General features: G+C 36.0%; 1 protein-coding gene across 7 annotated transcripts in view; it reads right to left on the bottom strand.

Annotated features, from left to right (window-relative positions):
- Positions 1-483: 483 nt before the first annotated feature.
- BLTP1 (bridge-like lipid transfer protein family member 1) overlaps positions 484-22,433 on the bottom strand; it is a 207,117-nt gene continuing 185,167 nt past the window's right edge. For all 7 annotated transcript variants that reach the window (XM_059067561.2, XM_067036610.1, XM_067036614.1 and 4 more), the window contains 14 exons: positions 19,534-19,734; positions 18,331-18,510; positions 15,939-16,076; positions 14,969-15,226; positions 13,917-14,067; positions 13,345-13,502; positions 13,036-13,228; positions 12,604-12,821; positions 9,194-9,445; positions 8,252-8,455; positions 6,926-7,120; positions 6,375-6,509; positions 3,655-3,820; positions 484-1,251 (listed from right to left, as the gene is read on the bottom strand). In XM_059067561.2, the coding sequence (XP_058923544.1) occupies positions 1,035-1,251; positions 3,655-3,820; positions 6,375-6,509; positions 6,926-7,120; positions 8,252-8,455; positions 9,194-9,445; positions 12,604-12,821; positions 13,036-13,228; positions 13,345-13,502; positions 13,917-14,067; positions 14,969-15,226; positions 15,939-16,076; positions 18,331-18,510; positions 19,534-19,734 (2,666 nt within the window). In that variant the 3' untranslated portion in view covers positions 484-1,034. The remainder of the gene's footprint in view (positions 1,252-3,654; positions 3,821-6,374; positions 6,510-6,925; positions 7,121-8,251; positions 8,456-9,193; positions 9,446-12,603; positions 12,822-13,035; positions 13,229-13,344; positions 13,503-13,916; positions 14,068-14,968; positions 15,227-15,938; positions 16,077-18,330; positions 18,511-19,533; positions 19,735-22,433) is intronic.

Here is a 22,433-nt window from a genome sequence, read left to right as displayed (position 1 = left end):
TATGAGAAAATCCTTTAGATTTTGTTACATCATTGGAATGTTATAGAAAATCTGGATGTATAATGTGATTTACTAGAATAGGATAAGGTACATGATACTCAAAATACAATTTTAGCAGACTGCCAGGAAACTAGTATCTACACAGGGATGTATCTTTTTTTTTTTTTTTTTTTTTTGCGGTACGCGGGCCTCTCATTGCTGTGGCCTCTCCCGTTGCGGAGCACAGGCTCCGGACGCGCAGGCTCAGTGGCCATGGGTCACGGGCCCAGCCGCTCCGCGGCATGTGGGATCTTCCCGGACTGGGGCACGAACCCGTGTCCCCTGCATTGGCAGGCATACTCTCAACCACTGTGCCACCAGGGAAGCCTGAGATAATTTTTTATAAGTATTATTTTCAGTGAAAACAGTAATTGACACTGGATGGGCATCTGTTTATTAATTATAAAAATAAGCTATAAAAGGAAGAAAAGTCTCAGACAACTACAGACTGAAACCAATTATTGTGACTTTATTACAATAGTTACAAACAATACTTTAGTGGTATGTATTTGTATCACAATTACTCAAACTATATACAAATAGGTATTTATACAAGTCTACACTTAAAAAAAAGAAAAAGCAATTAATGTCCAAAAAAACAAAAAGTCACATTATCAACAAAATTTTTTTCTAAAAGTTATGGCCAATAACAAAGGAAATTCACAGTTATTCTGAAAATATTTTAAAGATGCAGGAATCATATTGCACATAATACAGTTATAAACCTTACTGAGCAGATGTGTATATTTTAATCTAGTTTTTCACAAAATTTACATTATCATGCAGTACTTCACGGTATACAGAATGGTGGAACTGGAATAAACAGGTTTACTTATAAACTTTTAATATAATGGCCACAAAATTAGAATTTTTAAAAGTTATATTTAAAATAATTTTACTATACAAAAAAAAAAAAAAACCCCAAAACCCAACACTCCAGTGTAATAAAGTTTAACGGACAGAATCAAAATTTGTTCACAGATCAAGTTACATTTTTAGTGTTCTTCTTTATCTTTTCCTTTCTTTTCCTTTTCATCCTGTAGTGCAGTACCGAGTTTTTTAATAAGAACTGACAGAACCTTGTCCAGTGGGTCCATGACTCCTCTTTGAAGCCACTTAGGAATAGTAGTCCTGGCATGATGAAAGCCCAATTTTTGAAGAATATAATCAACTCCTACTGGATCAATTTTTCTTCCAGTCCAAGAAATTAATCTAAAATAATTATAAATTATTATTATTAGAAGTACAGTGCCCTGGCACAGTCCTGAAGGTAGGTTCAAGACAAAGTATTTTCAGTAGATGCAAATGGTTATCTAACCTACAGTTCCTGGATTCACTGTAACAGCACTCAAAAAATGTGTGAGCCTACACAGCAACGGCATTTAGTGTATTTCATCGTGATTAATTTATTTTAGGCCTCAAGTTACATGGTCATCTTAAACCTTTAAAGGCCATCTGGCTCATTCTAAAAGATGGTATTAACTTGATGGGGGGAATCCTTTCATGATGTACACGTATATCAAATCATGATGTCGTACACTTAAAATATCTGTTTTGTCAATTATACTTCGATAAAGCTGGGAGAAAAAGGCTAAAATTTACTAAGTGTTTGCTATGTGCTAAATATGTTTGAAGGAAGAACCATTTTCTCCCTATTCTGTTTTCTTCCATATAGAAGAACACATTAGTGAAACACTCCTGGTCTTTCTCTGCCCCCTTATTGATGATTTATGTGATTGGCACATTAACAGAGGAACTGAGTAATGTAGTTCAGTACCCTCCTCCCTACCTGCTCTTCAGGAGCCACTCATTTTGAACTGTTCCTCCATGCCACAGGGTTTTCAAGGACAGGCCCCTAAATAGCCAGCCCAGGACTGTTCCTGGCTGCCTGCAGCTAGGTGACGCCCAAGGCTGCTGACCACAAGCTCTAGTGTCCCTCTGCACCCCCCTCCTGCTTGAGTTCTGCATCACTGAGACCCTGTAGTAAGTCCAAGCCTGGACTCTGTAATAGAAAGACATTGTTGCTTGATACCAAACCATATTCTGTTATCAGCTTTATAAGTATTAAAGCTGTAATTCTGATTTCCAGCTGCCTCTTGCTGTTTCAATTGATCTTGAACTTTTAGGTAGGGAAAAGGAGGGTATTAAGCACTGGTCTGCTAAAACTCTAATGGTTGTAAGCTTTTTCCATTAAGTAACTCATGTAACCATTGTAACAACCCTGGAAGGTAGGTAATACCATTTTCCAAATTTTTCATATGAGGCACCTGAGGCGTTAGATCCTTTGGCCAAGGTCACTCAGCCACTATGCTAGGTAGCTGGGCTTAGAGCTGAAGCCCTTAACCACATGCTCCACCACTATACCATATCGCTTACTCTCTTGATAGGTATCTAAATATATATATATATATATATATATATGTATCGCTTACTCTCTTGATAGGTATCTAAATATATATATATATATATATGTTTATGTCAAATTTAACTATTTTTATTCTCATTTTAAATTAAAAGATAGTCAATTTCATTATATTTATTGAGATTTACATATACTGAACAGTTTTCTGTATTAGGACCTTTGCAGTATTTTAATATTGACACTGTTAATATTTCTCATGAGTATATGTACTATTAATACCAAAGTGTATTGCTGATTTGGTTACAACATATTTTATTAAATACAAATTACTAACACAAAGTCACTACTTTCTACTTATACAGGAGTTCACTGCATAATGGAGATCTTACTAGTTTGGAATGATTTTGTGGCATAAATATATCTGAATAATAACATTGTCTAAATGAAATATGTATCATTCTTCAGAATGTTGTGCTGGACTTTTTTTGATACTGTTATTGCATGATGGACAGTTATAATTTGATTAACAAACCAGATGAGAGAAAAGAGGAAAATAATAGGAAGGTTGTGAGTGTTAAATCACACACAAGGACATACAAAGCAAGTACCACTAGTTACAGCAGAAGTTTAATGTAATTAAAACTAGAAAATACTTTGGAAAGTTTGATATGAAAACAATGTGATGTAGCTGGGATTGTGATTGTAGTAGACCATGACATAGTAAAGGAACCTAAATCTGAATTAAATCTGACATTTCAGGATGGTTTTATACTGCTTAGTATGCAGACAGACACTGTGACACTGTAGGTTCTATTACATTGTCATGACATATGTGGGAAATTGTAATGACTCCTTAATGATGATGTATGACTTCTGCATCTTACAAAACAGTTTATTGTAGCTACCTCAAACACCTGAAAATAACATCCCGCTGAGATGGTGAAAAAATAATAGCAACTGCAAAAGTAGAGTTACTCATTTTTTACTGATTAACTGACAGGATGTCATGTCACACACTGGATAGCTAGTCAGCACGGAGCTATTCTCAGTTGTTTGTGCTTCTTTTGCCTTGCTTAGAAGCACTTACAAAAGAAAAAAGGAGCAGCAAAAATATCAGTCAGAAGCTGTAGAGGTTATAAGTGACTAACATAAAAATATTTTTTGGTAAACCATATTTAACCTGCTGCATTATTTATAACCTTTTTCTCAATAATCTCATAGGAAATAAGTAAATATGTACACCTACTCCTTACCTAAGAGTGGGTTCTAGATGCCATGTATTGCACATAAAATCTCTCCAGTCCACAGTAGTGTAAGTGATGCTGTCTTCTCTGTCTTTGTCAGAGGAATTTTCATCATGAATGATAACTGGACTTTTTTGTCCTGGTCGAGTAGATAAAATCCGAGGTGGAAAAATAGCTATAAGGAAAATGATATATTAATATTGCAAATACATATCTTATAAATTTATTTTAAGTCACTAAATGAACAAAGTAATTGGCTCCATTTGTTTTTATTTATAAACTGGCCAAAGCCTCATTTAATTACATTTCTTAAAAAATATTTAAAAATAAGCCATAAGTAAGTGCCAGTTATTGGTATTTCTTGGAGAAAGACAATATCGAAGTTATTTTATTCTCTTGTAAGAATTAGAAATAACATGTCATCATTTATTTTTGAGTAATAGCACATGTTTTACATGTATTTGTGTGCCTAAAACATACAGAAAAGAATACTGAGATTTATTTGATAGCAGGCATAGGACACTGAAATTGACAGTTGTAGGGCTCCTAAAAAAATGCCTGTGGGTGGATGACTTTTTAACAGCTTTTTTGAGATACAGTTCACTCGTTTAAGTGTACAGCTCAATGGTTTTTTAATGTTAATGCCTATATATATATATATATTTATATTTGAACAGCTGTACTAACTTAGGAGGTTTTTAGCCAAGCAGTCTTTTCACTCTTCATAGTTGAGTACTCAAATGTTTTATGAAAAATGAAGTCTTTCAAAATTGGTGATCCTAAATGATATATTTAAAATTGAATCTGGGACAAAAGTAGCTTTCATATGATCTTTAATAAATACAGCATTTCTACAGGGCACAGGTTTTCAAGACACAAATTGGGCATAAAATAATGATTAATATGAAATATGTATTATGTAGCTCTGGTTACAACTGTTAATTAGCAGTGGGATAATATACTGATTGGGAATGAACCTAGGAATGAAGCTGTACTCACACTGCATCGGAATACAGATGTCTTCAGTTATTGCCTGGTCTGTTGCTCTGCTTTTGTTTATTATTGATGGTGGTTACAGTACTACAGTTTATCTGGATGTTCTAGGAATATGTTGATTCTGCTCTAGTCTTACATGCTGTGAACAATTTTCTGAGGCATGTTTATATTTATTTTGCCCAACACTACCTGCTTTTAGTTTTTTTAAAAAATAATATACTTACAGCTATTAAAATATTTTATTTATAATTAAAATCCCCATAAGTAATAATTTTGTTACTGTAAGTCCGATCATCAAGTCCCTATTTCCTCTTTTCTCATTGAAATAATGTCTTATAACAATTTCTATAAAAAATGTATTTTAAAAGAAATACAGTTCATGGCAGGCCAACACAATATTTCATAAAGTGACAAAGGTTCCACATAATACCTGAGGGAAAGAAATCTGGCAGGCATTCATACCTAGGTAGACTAGAAAAGAATTCTGCACTTCACAGCTTTATTTAGAATCTGTGTTTCTCCCCATTAAGTTTAAATATTAAATAAGGCAGAGGGAAAAACAAGAGGATTAACAGTGACAGTATATTTTGTTGCCCTATGTGAAGACTGAATCTATGCATATTATGCATAACATTTCCTCTTATACGCCTGCAGTCATCTTACTTGAATGGCTCATAGATTTCTCCTAGCCATCATTATTGCTTTCACTCTCACTGAATTTTTGGCACATCTAGATTAAATAGTAATGGAAGAGCAATTCAATTTATGTATGCTATATTTACACTCTTTCCATATGGTCTTTTGATAATCTCTTTGTTTTCTTCACTCAAACATTCATCATGAAGCTATTTTGAAATATCTACAAGATAAATTTTATATTTCTTCTTGGAAAAAATGAAGCAGTTATTATAGTGTGACGAACAAATTTCATCTCTTCGAAGCAGTTTTTTTTAAAAGCACATCTGTTGTTTTTACCATTGTATATTCATATAGTTGCACAATAAATATTTATTGAGTGAATAAAGACCATATATTTGGGGAGCATTCCATATCATGACATTTTAAACTCCCTCATTCTTTTAAACAGCTACAGAGTATTTCATTTCATTGTATGGACACACCATAATATATTTAGCCAATTCCATATGGATATTAGGGTCACCATATGTTTCTTAGTGGGCCAACATTTAAGTTTCCAGTGAGTAAAACCAATGTTAGCTAGCTCATGAAAACAAGACACCACTACTGAGGTCTAAATATTTATAAAAAAGATAATGTTCTGTGCATTCGAGACAGATATATCTTCTTATTTAATTCAGTTTTCCCAATTATGTATGTAACTCTTGCTAACTTTATTATGTAGTTGTTTCTCTAGTCATTTCACTTTGACTAGCAATATTTCCTCAAAGAGGTTTTCTTTTCCAACTTTGTGAGACTATCTTACTAGACCCGATAATATACAGAACATATATGGAAACATTTTGTAAAGTATAAAACACCATTCAGTTTGAGATATGGTTAGAAAAAAATGAAATGTACCTGGCAGATACTCAGAAAGTCTATCATATAGTCTTACTAATACTTTATTGATATTTGTAACTCATAGAGGAAGGAGACATATTCTACCCATTTTATCACTAGACCATAAAAATCCATATAAATCGTAGTGAGAGCTGCCCTTCCTGAAGCTTAAAAGAAAAAAAAACAAAAACAAAAACCAATATGTTACCCACCTTTTTCTTTTTCTTTAAGATAAGCTGACACTAAATCATGAAGAAACATGATGAGCTCAGCATCCATCGTCACACAAATGTGGTCAGTGAACTCTGTCACCACACTGCATTCTACCTTTGGCTTCAGGCTGGCGTCTGCAATGGCAAAGTTCTTTTACAGTAAAAGATTATTGAAATAAGTCCCTTCCTCTTCCCATTAACAAGGGATTTACATGGGTCTGTGTAAATGCCTCCACTTAAATGCAATTTCTGTATATGACTTACAGAATGATGATGATGATAGTTTACTAAGCACTTTCCAAGTATATGCCATTTACTCATAAAAACCCGATGAAGTCCCATTAGCACCATTTGAGGAGAAAGAGGCACAAATGGAGTAAATTATTTGCCAGAGGTCATATAGCTGGTAAGAATATCAATCAATTTGAACCAGAAGATCAATTTCATTATATTATATTACAAAAATAACCTTCAGGGAAAAAAAGAAGTTTTAAGATCCTTTAGAATTTTCTTGGTTATCTTTAGAAACTAAAGATTGTTTTTCCACATACTCTGTAATGAAGGTTCTTGTGGTTCTTGAACATGAATAGATTTAAAGTCAAGCTGCATCCTTGGTAATGCAAAGATAGTCTCTGTTTCATGATTGTAGCTAGAACATCCTCTGAATCCACTCAGCAAACTAGAATTCTTCACTGTGGTGCTATTCTCAGTGTTATTAGCATCAACATTACGAAGCAGGTTTAGCTCTACAAGCATAATGATAAAGACAATAAGAATCAAACCAATAGGCATTGATAAGCATATAGCTTTCATGACACTGATCCACAGAACTTTTATCATTTCAAAAGGCTGGAAAATGAATACATTTAAAAAAGAGCCATATTTAAGCTTTGATTTTGAGACTAGTTATATGCCTCTATAGATATAAATATGGACACATTTATATATACAAATTTATATCTCACTATTCTCAGTATTGAAGCTTTATAACATGATTTTGGATAAATCTAGTAAAATGTGTTTTTTTGTTTCTTGAATTTTGAATATTATTCTCAATTGAAATCGTATCTGAATTTAATGAAGGCGAAGTCTTAACCACTGGACCGCCAGGGAAGTCCCAGGAGGTCTTTTTTAAGTAAAACATTCAAGTCTTAACATGTCTCAGTCTAGTCAGCTTTTTAATACAGACGAAATGATTGGTAAAAGCAGTACTCTAAACTCTTAACACAAAAACAGCTGCAGAATAAGAATTTTCATGACTGAATTACTACAAGACCCGTGAATCTACTTCCTTATCTTCCTTTGTTCTGAGAACATTTTTAACGGTCTCGGATCCCTAGGGTTGCCTGTGCGTAACAACTATTTTCCATGAGGCCCAAGCCATCTTCTTTTCCATTCTGAGAGGATTAAAAAAATGAATAAATTAAAAAATGAAAATGAATTTAAAAACTTCGTCAAAAGCACTCTCTTTAAACTTATGACTTCATAGGAATACTAATATTTAGTTTCATTTTATTCCAGCCATCCTGAACCTTAATTTTTGGTATTCTGTTACTTAGTTGTATAAGAACTTTCCCAAACCTCCAATGTGAACATTACTATAAAAATGTTTCCAATTATAATAAACTTAATTTCATTTATTTAAACCAATTTTATTTTTAATGTTTTCAGTTACATCTAAAATAATTTTAGTCCATGAGTTGTTGCACTACTAGGGTGGTGCATCATGTACTAATATTGCTACTTAAGGCAGCTGGAATAAAACAAAAATTGTTTGAAGAAATGGAAATTCTCCCTACACTTAAATTCTAAACACAGTCACCAGAGCCAAAACAGAGAAAACAAAATAAATCTCTCCAAAGAATCAAACTTTTAACCTTCATTTCTTGTGGCTGTAACGTAATTGAACCATTCTTTCACACTTGCTACTCCATGGGGTGGATTTTCATGGCGACGCCTTGTTATCTTGGTTATTGTTGCCATAGGACTTTCCAAAGCACCGCATGGTTTGGTAACCATGGTATTATGGCCCAGATGAAAATCCAGTGTTTGTACAATATATGTAGAATGATCACTAGCGCCTAAAGGGGAAAGACAAGTTTCTCAATGTAACAAAGTATATTTAGATGGAAGAAAAGTTGTAGCCCTAGAGCAATAGATTTAGCTAGGTAAGTCATACATAGATAGAGAAGGGTGTAAAACTCAGTACATAAGAGAGAAAAAAATTCACAAATACTTTTTCTTTTAGTTGTAACTGGATCTATCCCCAAGAAGATGAAAAACATCAACCATTTTTTCCTTCATCATTAAGAAACCACTGAGTAGAAAATTAAAGCTAAAAGAAACTGTAAATAGAGGTAAAAGCACAGCCTGCCCATAAAAGTTTTGTAAAATAGTCTTGACTGGCAAGTAACTTCCTTACACTACCACTGTGTGTCTTCTCTTCATGTTTTTTTTTTTTTTTTTTTTTTCTTTTTTTTTTTTTTCTTCATGTTTTTATAAGAAATTTTTACAATAACTATTATTATGACTATGGCCAGCCACAGCAACAAAAACTTTAATTGCCTAAGTAAGAAACAGAATGAGATGGTAAGTTCAGAAATAAGTCATTTAACATGTCCCAGACTTTATAGATACTGACTCATTGGCAGTGAACTCCTTGACATTGACATTGTCAGATACATGATAATAAATAGAGATGGATTTCAGAAATACCGTAAGAAAAACAGATAAAAGATATGAGAAAAGAAAATTACTTTGTCATATATAATCATACAAGAAGATGGGGAAAAGTGAAAGCTGAAAATGTGTCAGTTTACCATCTTCCCAGATTTTTTGAGCTTCGGTCCAAAAAGCAATATTTGGTTCCTCTAAGTGAAAAAGGGCCCATGATTTTGAACGGAAATTTGGACCATGAAAGCAAGCTAGTGTCATATGATTTCCATGTAAGCTCATTGATCCTCCAAACTGCATTCCATCTTCTGGTAATGGAATCTGAAATAAGGATATGTGGCATCCCGACACCACCTTCAATACTCCGGGCCAATGTCGATGGTGAGCTGCATCGAGCACTGCAAGAAAACAAAAAACCACTGACCCTGAAATATCCCATGAACATCCTGAATGCTGGGTAGGAAGACAGCAGGTGGCTACTTTCTACAGCTGAAGTGACTCAGATAACAGATGAAAACAACAGTTCAGTCCCTGGTGAACATTAAGCAGAAGCTAATCAGGATACAGTCTGGGAAGAGATGCTGTGTAAGGACGGCTAGAACTCAGGAAAGGAGCACCTTGCTAATAATAATTACAACTAATGCTTCTGTAATGATTAATGATTTACAAAGTGCCTGCATGAAATTTTATGTAATTCTCACAGTATCTTTGTAAACTAGGTATTTCATCTAGACTCTTCAAGTGAAATAGAAGAGGGGTTAAGTGAACTAGTGATTAGAAGGCCTAGAAATCAAAGGCAGATCCCTGATTTCAAGTACTGGAAAAAAAATCTTTTATACCCTTTGCTGCTCAAAAGTGAGGTCTGAGGACCAGTGGCATCAACATCGCCTGGGAGCTTGTTAGAAATCCACTCTTACGTCCACCCCAAATCTACTGCATCAGAATCTGCATTTTAAAAAGCTCTCCAGGTGTTTCAGAGGCACATTAAAATTCAAGAAGAACTAATCAGATACACAGTTGACCACTGAACAACATGGGGATTAGAGGCACTGAGCCTCCGCACAGTTGAAAGTCCACGCATAACTTATGGTTGGCCCTCCACATCCACACTTCCTCAGGATTCAACAAACCAAAGATGGCGTAGTACCACAGCATTCATTACTGTTGAAAAAAATCTGTGTGTGGGCCTGCACAGGTCAAACCCATGTTTTTCAAGGGTCATCTGTACAATTCATATTTATATTTCCCACTTATTCCAATACTATCCTTTTGGCTGTTTACCACAATTCTCATTCTGGATCTAACCAAGGATCATACATCATGATCATGCAAGGATCATGCATTAGTTGGCATATCTCTTTAGCTTCCTTTAAGACAATTCCTTAAGCCCGTTTGTCTGTTTCCCATGACAAAGACTTTTTGGAAGAATCCAGGCCATGCATTTTTGGGAACACCCTTCTACTATTTGTATATATGTCTGATACCAATTCTAGTGTAAAGGAAAAGCAGGAACTAGGGGAACAAGATAAATGAAACCACAAGGAAGCAACTGAAAAAGACCCAGAAAGTAGTAGGATATTCTGCAGGACAATTGGCCAAGTCTCTTCAGCAAGTCAGGTCACTAAAAAAAGGACTATACTGAATTTAAAAATAGTAAAGGAACATAACCATTTTTAATCTGTGATCTTGAATTGGATATACTGGTTTGGACAAACCAGTTGTAAATATAATTTTAGATCAGTCGTGGACTGTGCTGAGGTGGCTAGAGGAGATAATTAGCACAATGGAAAGTTCGAGACTGTTGACTGGAAAAGGCTACAAAACAATGAATAATGTTTTGGTAAAAAGTACATATATATGGGGGCTTCCCTGGTGGCGCAGTGGTTGAGAGTCCGCCTGCCGATGCAGGGGACACGGGTCTGTGCCTCGGTCCGGGAAGATCCCACGTGCCGTGGGGCGGCTGGGCCCGTGAGCCATGGCCGCTGAGCCTGCGCGTCCGGAGCCTGTGCTCCGCAACGGGAGAGGCCACAACAGTGAGAGGCCCACGTACTGCAAAAAAAAAAAAAAAAAAAAAAAAAGTACATATATGTGTGTGTATGTGTGTGTGTGTATATATATATATATACACATACACACGCATAGGAAAGTATCTGAAAGTATATACTCTAAAGTGTTCACAGTGATGATTTCTGGGTGGAATGTGATTTTTTTTTTTTTTTTTGCTTGTATATGTTTTCTCATTTGTTTTCCCGATGCACATGTACTGCTTATGTGATAATCATGAAAAATTATCCTGCTTCTGACTACTTTTCACTTTTACCACTATCACTCTAGTTAAGGCCACCATTGTCTGTTGCCTGGACTCTCAGAAAAATCCTTACAATGGTAATGTAAGTCTGTAGCAATGGTAATGGTAATTATTTGCAGTGTTTTCCTTACTTTCCTTCTTAACGACCTTGGTCTGTTCCCCACACAGCAGCCAGAGTGATGCTTTAAAAAGGATTATTTTTTAAAAAGTGAATCAGATACTATCAGATCTGTTCAAAGCTCTCCAGTAGCTACCCGCCATACTAAACATCGTATCTTTGGCCTCTAAATTCATGTCCAGTATTTTCTTGCTTGCTCACTCTGTTCCGCCACCGTGGGCCACCTCGATGATCCTCAGACAAGCAAGTTTCCTCCCGACTGTAGGAGCTTTGCACCTTTCAGTAGCCCACTTTGGCCAGAACTCTCTTCCCCAGATCTTAGCCTAGCTCTCACTTCAGAAAAGGTTTCCCTGACCACCCTTTCTCAAACAGCTATCCTCACAGTATGTATCACAGACTCTATGATCCTGCCCCTGCTTTGTTCTTTTTCTCAGCATTTCTCTCTACCTAAAATTATCTAACATACTTAACTTACTTAGCAGATTTGTTGTGGTCCGTCTCTCCCATTAAAATGTAAGCTCCATGAGGGTAGGAATTTTTTCTACTAGTAGATCTCCTATGCCTAAAACAGTGCTTAAGAACACGGTTGATACATAATAAAAATTTGAATTACTGAATGAAAATCTGCCTAATATGACACACGTAATAAATCCAAACTCAGACATTCTGATTCCATAGTCCACGCTCTAAACCAGAACGTGGTGTTGTCATATTTAGTATTCAAGAGCATGGAGTATAGTTGTATGTATTAAAACAGTCAAATGAACATGAGTAATATAATGGGAAATACAATGTAAGCTATTCAGAAATAAAAAAATATATCTAATCATTAGTTGTAACTTGTAATTACGTAATAAAGTAAGAATTAATTTGTAATGTAGTGATGTAATCTGTAATAATGGCATGATTGTAGATGAGCTGTGGCAGGGGGAGGAGATAATGAATGAATGACTTCCCAAATGATGGCCTCTAATTCCATTGGTGGGTAGGAAATTGGGTACTTTGCTGAGTGAGCAGGATAAAAAGCATATGGACCACTTTTTAAGTATGGTATATAGATATTATTTTAAATTAACACACATTTAGTGAAAGATAAAGCATATATAAAGCCTTAGCCTTCTAACTCTTACATTGTTCTTGTGAACTTTTCTCTAGGTTATTAGTCATTGTCTTAGGTGGAAGATAAGGAACTGGTCCCCAGGTAGACAGAGCTCGTTTGCTGGTGTCAAACTGTTGAGTGAAAAATTCCTGCAGCTTCATTCCTATTTTTATCAGGTCTGGTGTAGTTGATCTTGATATCATTACTTGGAAAATATCCCACTTCAGATCTCCATGGACAAAAATTTCACTAGAGCATAAAACAGAATCTTTTATCATATATATTACAGAAGACAGTTTAAAAGCACAAGAAAAAGTCTCTTCCCCACCAGTTTTTCATTCATATTAATTGTATGATATAAAATCACTGTGCAGGAAAAATGGTTTCTGTTTTCTCACTGGATGATAGAAAATATGTTGAGTAGTCACGTCAAGTACTGAAAAAGTAGTATTTTACTAAATACCTTTTATCGGTCATGCTTGAATCCAGTGTATTATACAGATTTACTTTCCATTCATCCTGGAGCTTGAGATCAGCATTACTGAAGATACCCATGAGAATACTTGAGCCCATGTAATCAACACGAGCTTCAGTAGAACCCATAGTAATCTGAATTTTGTGACTGGGTTGCTGATTTGGATGTTCAGAAATATGAGCTAAAATAGAAACAATAATTACTTTTCACAGAAATGCCTCATGGGAAAAACTCATCAAAATCAATTTTCAAATACTTTTCTTCAACGTATTGTTCAGTTGTAAAATTTCAACATACCAACCATCTCCAAAGCATTGACATCTATAGTCCCTCCAACTACTCCTCCTTTAGAATCTAACTGTGATCTTCCTAGACCAACAGACATGCTTATCTCTCGATCTCGATTACTTCCTACTGACAGACGGCCCTGGCTCTTCAAACCACTAGTTGTCCAGCTATAAAAAAGAAAAAGTGTTATTAATTAGACATATGGCTTCCCATGTCAATGAATTAAAACAGGAGTTAGATGATTTCAAAAAAGTTGGACAATGAAACAATACATTTCTTATAAAAACTATGGTAAACATTTGAATATTAACATTAATGATAAAGCCTTCTTCTTAACTAGAAAATTATGCTAATTTCCTTATTTTCTATCTTTTTAGAACACATATTTCATGCGGTTTTTATGTTACAATATCTTTAGGATTAAACCATTATCAGGTTAAGCAAGGTATATAATCTTTTATCTACTGTCTTCACTATCTCAAACATTTCAGCATTAAAAAAAGGTTTTGGATTGCTTTACTACAATTAGAAAAATTACAACTAATGATTAAATATATTTTCTTTGTATCTGAATAGCTTACGTTGTATTTCCCATTACATTACTCATATTCATTTGAACGTTTAATTGCTTCAGGTTGATAGCAAACACGACAAGTGTTTCCCATGGGGTCCCTTGTTGGCTTGCTGCTTTGTTTGATTTGTTAAAAGGAGTTGATGTTTTCGAAAGTGAATCTAAAAGTAGAAAATCAAACGTACATTCACATAGATGCTCAGCCGATTATAAAGCAAAAACTACTCATCACTATAATCCAGAAAGTAAAATTATGATATTCTTGTGTTAAAACCTAACATTTACTAGCTGTCATATTGCCTCCAAAATATTAATAGTTAGCATTTACTGGACAGTCAGTAAGGGTTGCCAAGCCTTACTTCTTGAAAGCTCATAGTTCTGTACGACCTCCGTCTTACATGAGGAGATTCTGGCGTGCATGGGATATAGCAGCACAGATCATTTATCACCCTGGGATTTTCTTACCAAAGGAGAAAATCATAAGTTGCTGCTGCCAAGAAGAGAACTTGGAAGGCAGGTACCATTCTGAAATGCAGAGGCTGGCTGCTGTGCCTGTCTTGTGTGTTCGTAATGGACTCAGTATATATCCCGAGTCCTGCGTTGGCTCATTATACTCTAATCTTACCTTGTAACATGAACGACATCATTCATTTTATATACTTAGACACAAGTAGAGCCTTGAGCACATAAGAGAGTTTAAAAAAAAATAGTGGCTGAATAAAAGAATGACTGAATGAATGCAAAGATTGACTTTTTCAATATGGAGTTTGCAACACTGTAGGTTTGTTGTACTTCCTGTGGTGCACGCTAACAATGTGCTCATTCCTGTCTCCCTATCCCTTTTGAAAGCGACCAGCCCTCCAGCTGCCTCTTCTGCTAGCAAACACTGTGAAGTGCTTTGTCTGCTGTTGGGTTTGGGGTTCCTCCCCCAACCCCACGTCTCCATAGAAACCTGCAAGAGAAGAACTTCCTGCAGTTGGGGCAGAAGTCTGGGAGTAACTAATTCAGATTTTTATCTTGGGGTCACTGGAGGGCTACTGATAACAAGGGGAGCAGTGTTACCTCTTTGGGGAACTGAAGAATCAGACACGCTCCTTGACCTTACGGAAGCTGGGGATTTTAGGCTCTGTGCTGCTGTCCCTGGTGACATGGTGCTGTTTGTCATATGCTCATTGAACACATTAGGTGACTGAGGCACGTGGGTGAAAGAGGCTGACTGACTAGGCTGCTCCCAGGTCCTGCAGTAAGCTTTTCTTGAAGATTCGGGGGAGAGGTGTTGGCTCACACCTTCAATGGAATCAGGTGTCCCTGGGCCAGATGCTAACAGAAAAGTGGACAGCAAAAACAAAATTAGCAGGGTAATAGATATCACCATGTTATAAAACAAGAAATTTCACCACTCCACCATTTCTAATCACATTTTATATTCCTGCCAGTTCTCTGCCAACTGTATGAGGTACAGTTTGCAAAGTACATTCCAGCATGTTATTTTGTAAACTTCTCACAGAAACTCCACGAGATCGGTAGGACAGGCCCTCTGTCCCATAGTACAGATGAGGGAACAGACCCAGACCCAGATTTCTGATATTTTCTCCTGTATCACGCTAACTCTTTCACTTACGCAGTGTAATGCCACAACAATATCTAAGTCCAAGAGAAAAAGTGCAATGTGATAGCATGTCCCCAGTATATTCTGTGTTCCATGTTTAACCACGGTTTTAACTTGGTTAAATGTGTTTCTGCGTCTCCAGATTTTACAAAGATTGCAGGGTTATCACCACAGAATAAAAATCAGCTGAACTGAACCCCGGAGAGAGCAAGTATTTCGTGACCTCCAGTGCTAGTGCATTCCCAGTGGTTATTTGCACATTAAAGGGGCTCCACTGACATTTGCTGAAGGAGTGAGAGAGAATTGCAGGGTACAACTTACCAACTAAGACAAAGTTGTGTTATCAATCATGGATCTTGTTACTACTGTAATCAAAATGAAAAGCAGCCTAAGTATAACTTATAATTACATAAACAAGCTTACTTGGCAAATTTATAGTTTGGTCTCCGAGGAATAGGCGTCTTGCAATACTCCTCCTATACCAGGCTCTTGGAAATGCCAGAATTTCACTGAGGCGGCGCATATCATATTTAAAGGAAGCAGACCCTATATCACAAACAGCTGACACATAAATAAAGTTTGTTAGAACACATTTCCAACACCTTTAATATTTTCACATGGTAGGTAGAATAGGACATGATATTATTACACAACCGAATTATAATTGTTACAATCATGAAACACCAAAATAAGCTACATAGTATGATTAGTAAGTGATAATGTGTTCCTTCCACAAATGATAAAAATAGCACATTCTGCACTGTTAGTTCCATTTTTGAGGTGAGGGCAAATTGGAATTCTATTATCAAGTGATGATGTGAAATTCTCAGAGAGGATCTGAAGATCGGCCTTACAAACAGCTTCCAGCTTTAACACAGAGCTCCTCTCACATATGGGAAATGAATCATCAGGATGAGCTAGAATACGAACTTCTTCAAAAGTAGCTGCAAACCAAATAACTGTATGGCAAAAACTACGATTTTCCTTTTAGACAGAAGGCGGCGACTTGTCAATCTGAAAGCACTCTCATGGCTGCCTCCCGGGGTTCTGCTCTGAGCACACTGGCGCTTTTGCTTCGTGTGCCTTCTGTTCCTCCCCCACAGCTTCGGCTGCATTTACATGTCAGCCTCTCCCAAACCTGCAGTGTCTGTTTCAGTCTGAGCCCATATCCACCCAGCCCATTAGCCAATTGCCTACCAGACCCTTTCACCTCAAGGTCCTGCAGGCATTTCCTTCCTTATTTTCTATCTAAGTTAATGACCTCACTGTCCCTTCAGTCACCTAAGCTCAAAGTTTGAGGCATCCTTGTCTCTTCTACTGCTCCTCATACAACTTGTCCTTAAGCTTGTGGATTCTCATATTTCTCTTGAAACCATTCCCTCTACTCTTTTTTACTATAACAACTCAGGCCCTCATCCCCTGTTGCTTAGTCTGTTTCAACAGCTTCCTCAAGCATCTTTCCGCTCTACCACCTCTTTTCATTCTACCATCAGCTCCCTTCCTAAAACGTCAATCTGAAGCATCATTCCTTTTTTTAAAAATGTAAACAGATTATTTTATAATCCATAGATAATTTTGGTTGTTTTTCTGTGGTAAGAACACTCAACATGAAATCTACCCGCTACAGATTTTTAAACATACAATACAGTTTTGTCATCTTTCGGGACAATGTCATACCATTTCTTAAAAATGCTAATGGCTTCTCCCCGCCCAAAAAGGATCAGAACCCTATTCTTTAGCCTGGCATATGAGTCCCCCACCACCCCAATCATGTCCTGGGCTACTTCACCAGCTTTACCTGTAGCCAACTCCTCTCTCCCTCTGGCCTCACCTACTGTGTACAACTAACTAAATGTTCAGTTATACCTATGCTTCAGCTTCAGTGAATCAAAGTATGATCCAAAAGCATACTTTTTGACACTTCTGTACCATTAAATACCATGTTGCTATAGCCAAGGATATTCCTACGTAATTTTGAAGATCTGGCCCAACATCATCTCCTTTGTGAAGGCTTTCTCTGATCACTCATATAAAGCAGAATACGTTTCCTCCTCTTTAAGTAAACCTCCATTATAGGATTTATCACACTGCACTGTCATTTGTCTACTCCTAAGACCTTCCCTTATTCATGCCTGCACCTTCAAGCATCTAGCAGAGTGCCTGGCACGATTTCACTGTAAAATAAAGGCTCAATATATGTTTGCTGAGTGACCAAACATATATTGTGTTCAGTGAGTTAAGTATACTTACTATATCTTTTCGGTTAATAATTAAAAAAATTTTCACTTGCATAGTACTGTGAATTCTTCAAAATGTTCTACATGCATTTAATTTTAAATACTCAAATCACAACGTAAAGAAAATGAGCAAGTGATTTGTCCATAGTTATGTAACTAATTATAAAGCTGGCAACACATGCACACAACTCAAGATCTAATGCCACCAAGTAAAACATTTTCAACACTCATCTCTCCTTAGTGTTTTAAGAATTTATAATTAAAAAATCAAACAAACAAAAAGTCAGAAATTTTACCAATTCATGGTAGACAAGCGAAGAAGCAGTTTTCAGTGATTCAATTAGGCATACTTTGGCCCTTGCTTGGGTGATATTTCCACATATTTATCTAGCAATCATATTTCTAACATTGATTACCTGGACTGAGATATTACTTGGCTGGACAGTTATTCTCCTTTAAATCAATTTATCATTAAATGCTTAATATTACTAAATGTATTTAATAATTAAACACAAAAAGGAGGCCCTTATTTAATTCTGGAAAAGCAATATTTTAATTAAAAAACTAAAATTGAATACCAGATATATTTATTAGTGTAGTGTCCATTTTGCTTGCAGACTTGCTTACAGACTGACTTTCAAAAAATGAGGCACCTCCTGAACGCCTTATCCGAGACAAACTCACTTTTACAAACTCGAGATTTATACTGAGTGAGTCTTTTCGACCAGTGACTGAAGTGGCTTCTTCATCCACATTCCCTTTAAAAAAAAAACAAAAAACAAAAAACAACCAAAAACACATGCGTATGAACACACACATATATATGTGTATACATACACACACACACACACACAATTATCTATTTACATGAAATTATCCAACAGGCTAGAATATGCTATCAAATAACATCACTTAAGTGAGTAAAAATTTAAACAGAATGACCTAATGAGCATTAGGCATTCCTAACAATTTTATAGGGTCAAGCCCATAAACATAATTGATGATTTTTATAGCATCTCTCCAGCAAAAATTAGGATGGACATGGAGTGTGTGTCTTTATTTTTTGTCTAAATAAGTCAAGAGACATTCACTAATATCAATATCCTATGCATTTTTAGTGTAAATCTGCACTTTATTTATTTTTTGTTTGTTTGTTTTTGCGGTACGCGCGCCTCTCACTGTTGTGGCCTCTGCCTTTGTGGAGCACAAGCTCCAGACGCACAGGCTCAGCGGCCATGGCTCACGGGCCCAGCCGCCCCGCGGCATGTGGGATCTTCCAGGACTGGGGCACAAACCCGCGTCCCCTGCATCGGCAGGCAGACTCTCAACTACTGCGCCACCAGGGAAGCCCCTAAATCTGCACTTTAAAATGCCAGTGGAATTTAAGTTCACTAAATAACTAGTAATAATAGTCTCATTTTAAATTAACAAATGTGATGCACACCCTTTAAAAATTTGCTATTTATAAAATACAATTTTTTATACAAATAGTGATTTGATGAAACATTTAAAATTTAAGTAACATAAGTAACCTCATATCTGAAGCAACTGCAGTGTATATCACTTATAAAATATTTGGAGTTTTAAAATTCTTATATAACTGATTTACCTACATTACTTATTTCATATTTCTACTTATTATGTAGACAGAATAGATATTATCAAGAAGAAAAAGTTTCTGATTTCATTTTATATCCATTATTAAAGATAACATTTCTAAAAAGATCAAAGCTTGAAAAGATGAGATAAATTTGAGAAAGATGCAGACATGCTAAGTATACCTAATCCTCCTGATCCAGGTGTAAGGCCAGAAACAGCAGTTTTTTGTTTCCCTGCTCCATATGGATGAAATACATAAAGGGAAAAGTCAGACATGCACGCAGTGAAGCTCAGCCCAGATGAACTGCTGCTGGAACTGGTCAGATCTGATTGACTACTACTATGTCGACTTCTGCCAAGAGGGCTGCCTAATCCTGACAAACCTACAGGGAACACAAGAACACCAAAATATTTATAAGCCACAGAAAATTTTAAAAACTGTCACTAACATAGTCTCAAGAAACAAACATGACTTGAAAATAAAGTGAAAATAGTCAAACGTTAACCGATCAATAGAGTTATTAAATCCTTGAAATTAAAATGAGGACTTAGATGGATTTTCCAGTTAATTTACTTCGTAAACTAAGGCTGAATATTCTCTTCATCTTTGAAATAATTATTTATACATATGACTGGCCAACTCCATGGTTTCATGTTTCTTTTCTCCTTTGTTCTACAGGAAGCAGGCTGTGGAAGAGATACAAAACATCTGGGTTTTAAGCAATGGAGAAGAAGAATGAACTGTTAAAAACCCAAGCCGTATAGCTGGAGTCCACATTTCCCAGAAGCAGTGGAAACAGAGTAAGGTACACAAATAGAGAAAGTTAAAGATCTCCTTCTCTTAGGCAGCTACGTGCCCTCATTGGCAACATCTACCATGGGTGGACAGACTAATTCCAAATATGCTTTAAACACAGAAAAAATGAGACTGTCTGAATGGAGCTTTATATGATTTGCCCGTGATTCTAAAATACGTATCTCCAGACCAGACTTCTTTTGGATTCATATATTGCAGCTGGTTACTTGACATCCCACTAGAATGGATCACAGACATGTGATCACCGACATGGTAAGACAAAGCTTACCATGTCCAAAACTGAACTGATCTTTTCCCCTAATCTGCTTTTCTTCCAGTATTTCCCATCTCTGTAAGTAACACTTCCAGGCAAATAGCCAGAAACCTGGGAGTTATCTGTCATCCTTCCCACTTCTAACTTCCTATCATGCAATTTATCACCATATCATTTCTATGTCTAACAACATATATCAAGTATGTCCATTTTCCTCCATCTTACTATTGCTATTCTAGCCTAAACAGTGATCAATTCTGGGCCCCTGAAATGGCCAACTTCTCCCCCTGCTTCCCTCCACTCTTGTTCTCCTCCAAGCAACTGCCACACTGCAGCTGGACTGGTGTTCCAGAAGTGTGAGTGATAATCACGTCCACTTCCCTGCTTAACCTCTCGGTGGCTTCCCTGAATGATATGGCTCTTTCCTATCTATATAAATCTTGCTCATGCCAGTATACCCTTTGTTCACCACGCTCCGCTTATACTAGTTTTATTCTTTTTATTTTTCAGAGTTGTCAGAATCTTTCCTACCTCATGAATTCTTGTATTCTGTACCTGGAGTGTTTATTCCCCCAACTCTGCTTGGCTAACTCATACTTAACCTACGTCATGTTTCCACTTAAAACAGGTTTGTTTACTTATTATCTGTTTCTCCAAATGCAATTGAAGTTCCATATTAGCAGGCACTATGTCTGGTAGCTAAGTTAACTCCAGTATATCCGACCCCTAGTACTGACCCAGAACTCAGTAAAGTTCAATAAAGATCCTTTAAAAGAATGGATATTGTCGTAACCTGCATTTCTTATACATTTATTCTCATCATCATTCCTTCTTGCATGTTTTATGATGATAGAATACGGGGTGCTGTTTCATTCTTTAATTTTCTAAAATAAATGTGGACATAAAAATAGCTGCTCATTTTATTTTCCTCTCATTATATATTTCTAGCATAGTACATATATACTGCTATAATGATTTGTGTTAATAATTTGTGATATTTTGTCATTAAGAAAAAGGTGAATATCCCAACAGAGAAATGGGCATGGGCATATTTATCCCCCTCTGTCAAACAGCCAATAAAGTAACCATATAGATTAAAATAATAAGATCCCATTTTAGTCAATCATATTAACAATGATTGAAAATAAATTTAAAGGAAAGTGTTGAGAAGAGTACAGTGAACTTGGCGTTTGACATGTTTTGGTGAAGATGCAGAAATCTTTATAGTCTTACTAGAGAGTAAAATATATCAAACACCTTAAAATGTTTGCACTCTCCGACTTAGGAATTCCACTTTTAAGAATTAATCCTATGGATGTTTAAAAATATTTATATACAGAGATACTCATCTCCATATTATTCACAAAATAAAAAACAAAAAGCCCAGGGAGTTTCAAATATATGATCAAAATGATGTTATATCATACAGTCATTAAAGTTATGTTAGAGATAAATACTTAATTTGGGAAAAACTATATTTAAAATTTCTGAAAGTTACATAGCAGAAGAGACCATATTTCAGTTTTTCCTGGGAAGAAGATCATATCTTCACAAAAATGCTAGAGAGTAGGTAGGAAATGATAAAGGGATATTATTTTCATTTTTGATACTTTTCTGTTTTATGTTCTATAATGAACAATGAGTTAATTTTATAATAAAAAAATATGTTTTCAAAACCAGCACTACCACTCCAACATGTTGACTACAATACAATTCCAGCAGCAATATTTAGGAGCTAAGTGTAATATGACAGTGGGCGATGGCATTAGCAAAAATCTTATTTCTAAAATACCAACTTTTTGTTGTGAAAATTTTCAGAGATTTACACAGCAAAGCAAATGTTTCGCTTTAGCCGGTTCTCCACATTGCAGAATATCCCCTGGGGGCAGAATCGCCCACCCCCCCCCACCCCCGCATCCCCCTGCCACTGCTTAAAACCACTGAACATTAGTTCTCTCATCAATTTTCATTCATTCTAGTCTCTCTTTTTAAAAATGTCCAAGAAAATCTTT

The sequence above is a fragment of the Kogia breviceps genome, chromosome 6, assembly GCF_026419965.1.
Source record: "Kogia breviceps isolate mKogBre1 chromosome 6, mKogBre1 haplotype 1, whole genome shotgun sequence".
Classification (NCBI taxonomy): Eukaryota; Metazoa; Chordata; class Mammalia; order Artiodactyla; family Physeteridae; genus Kogia; species Kogia breviceps.
Note: the sequence above shows the minus strand (reverse complement) of the source record. Positions and strands in the feature narration are given on the sequence as shown.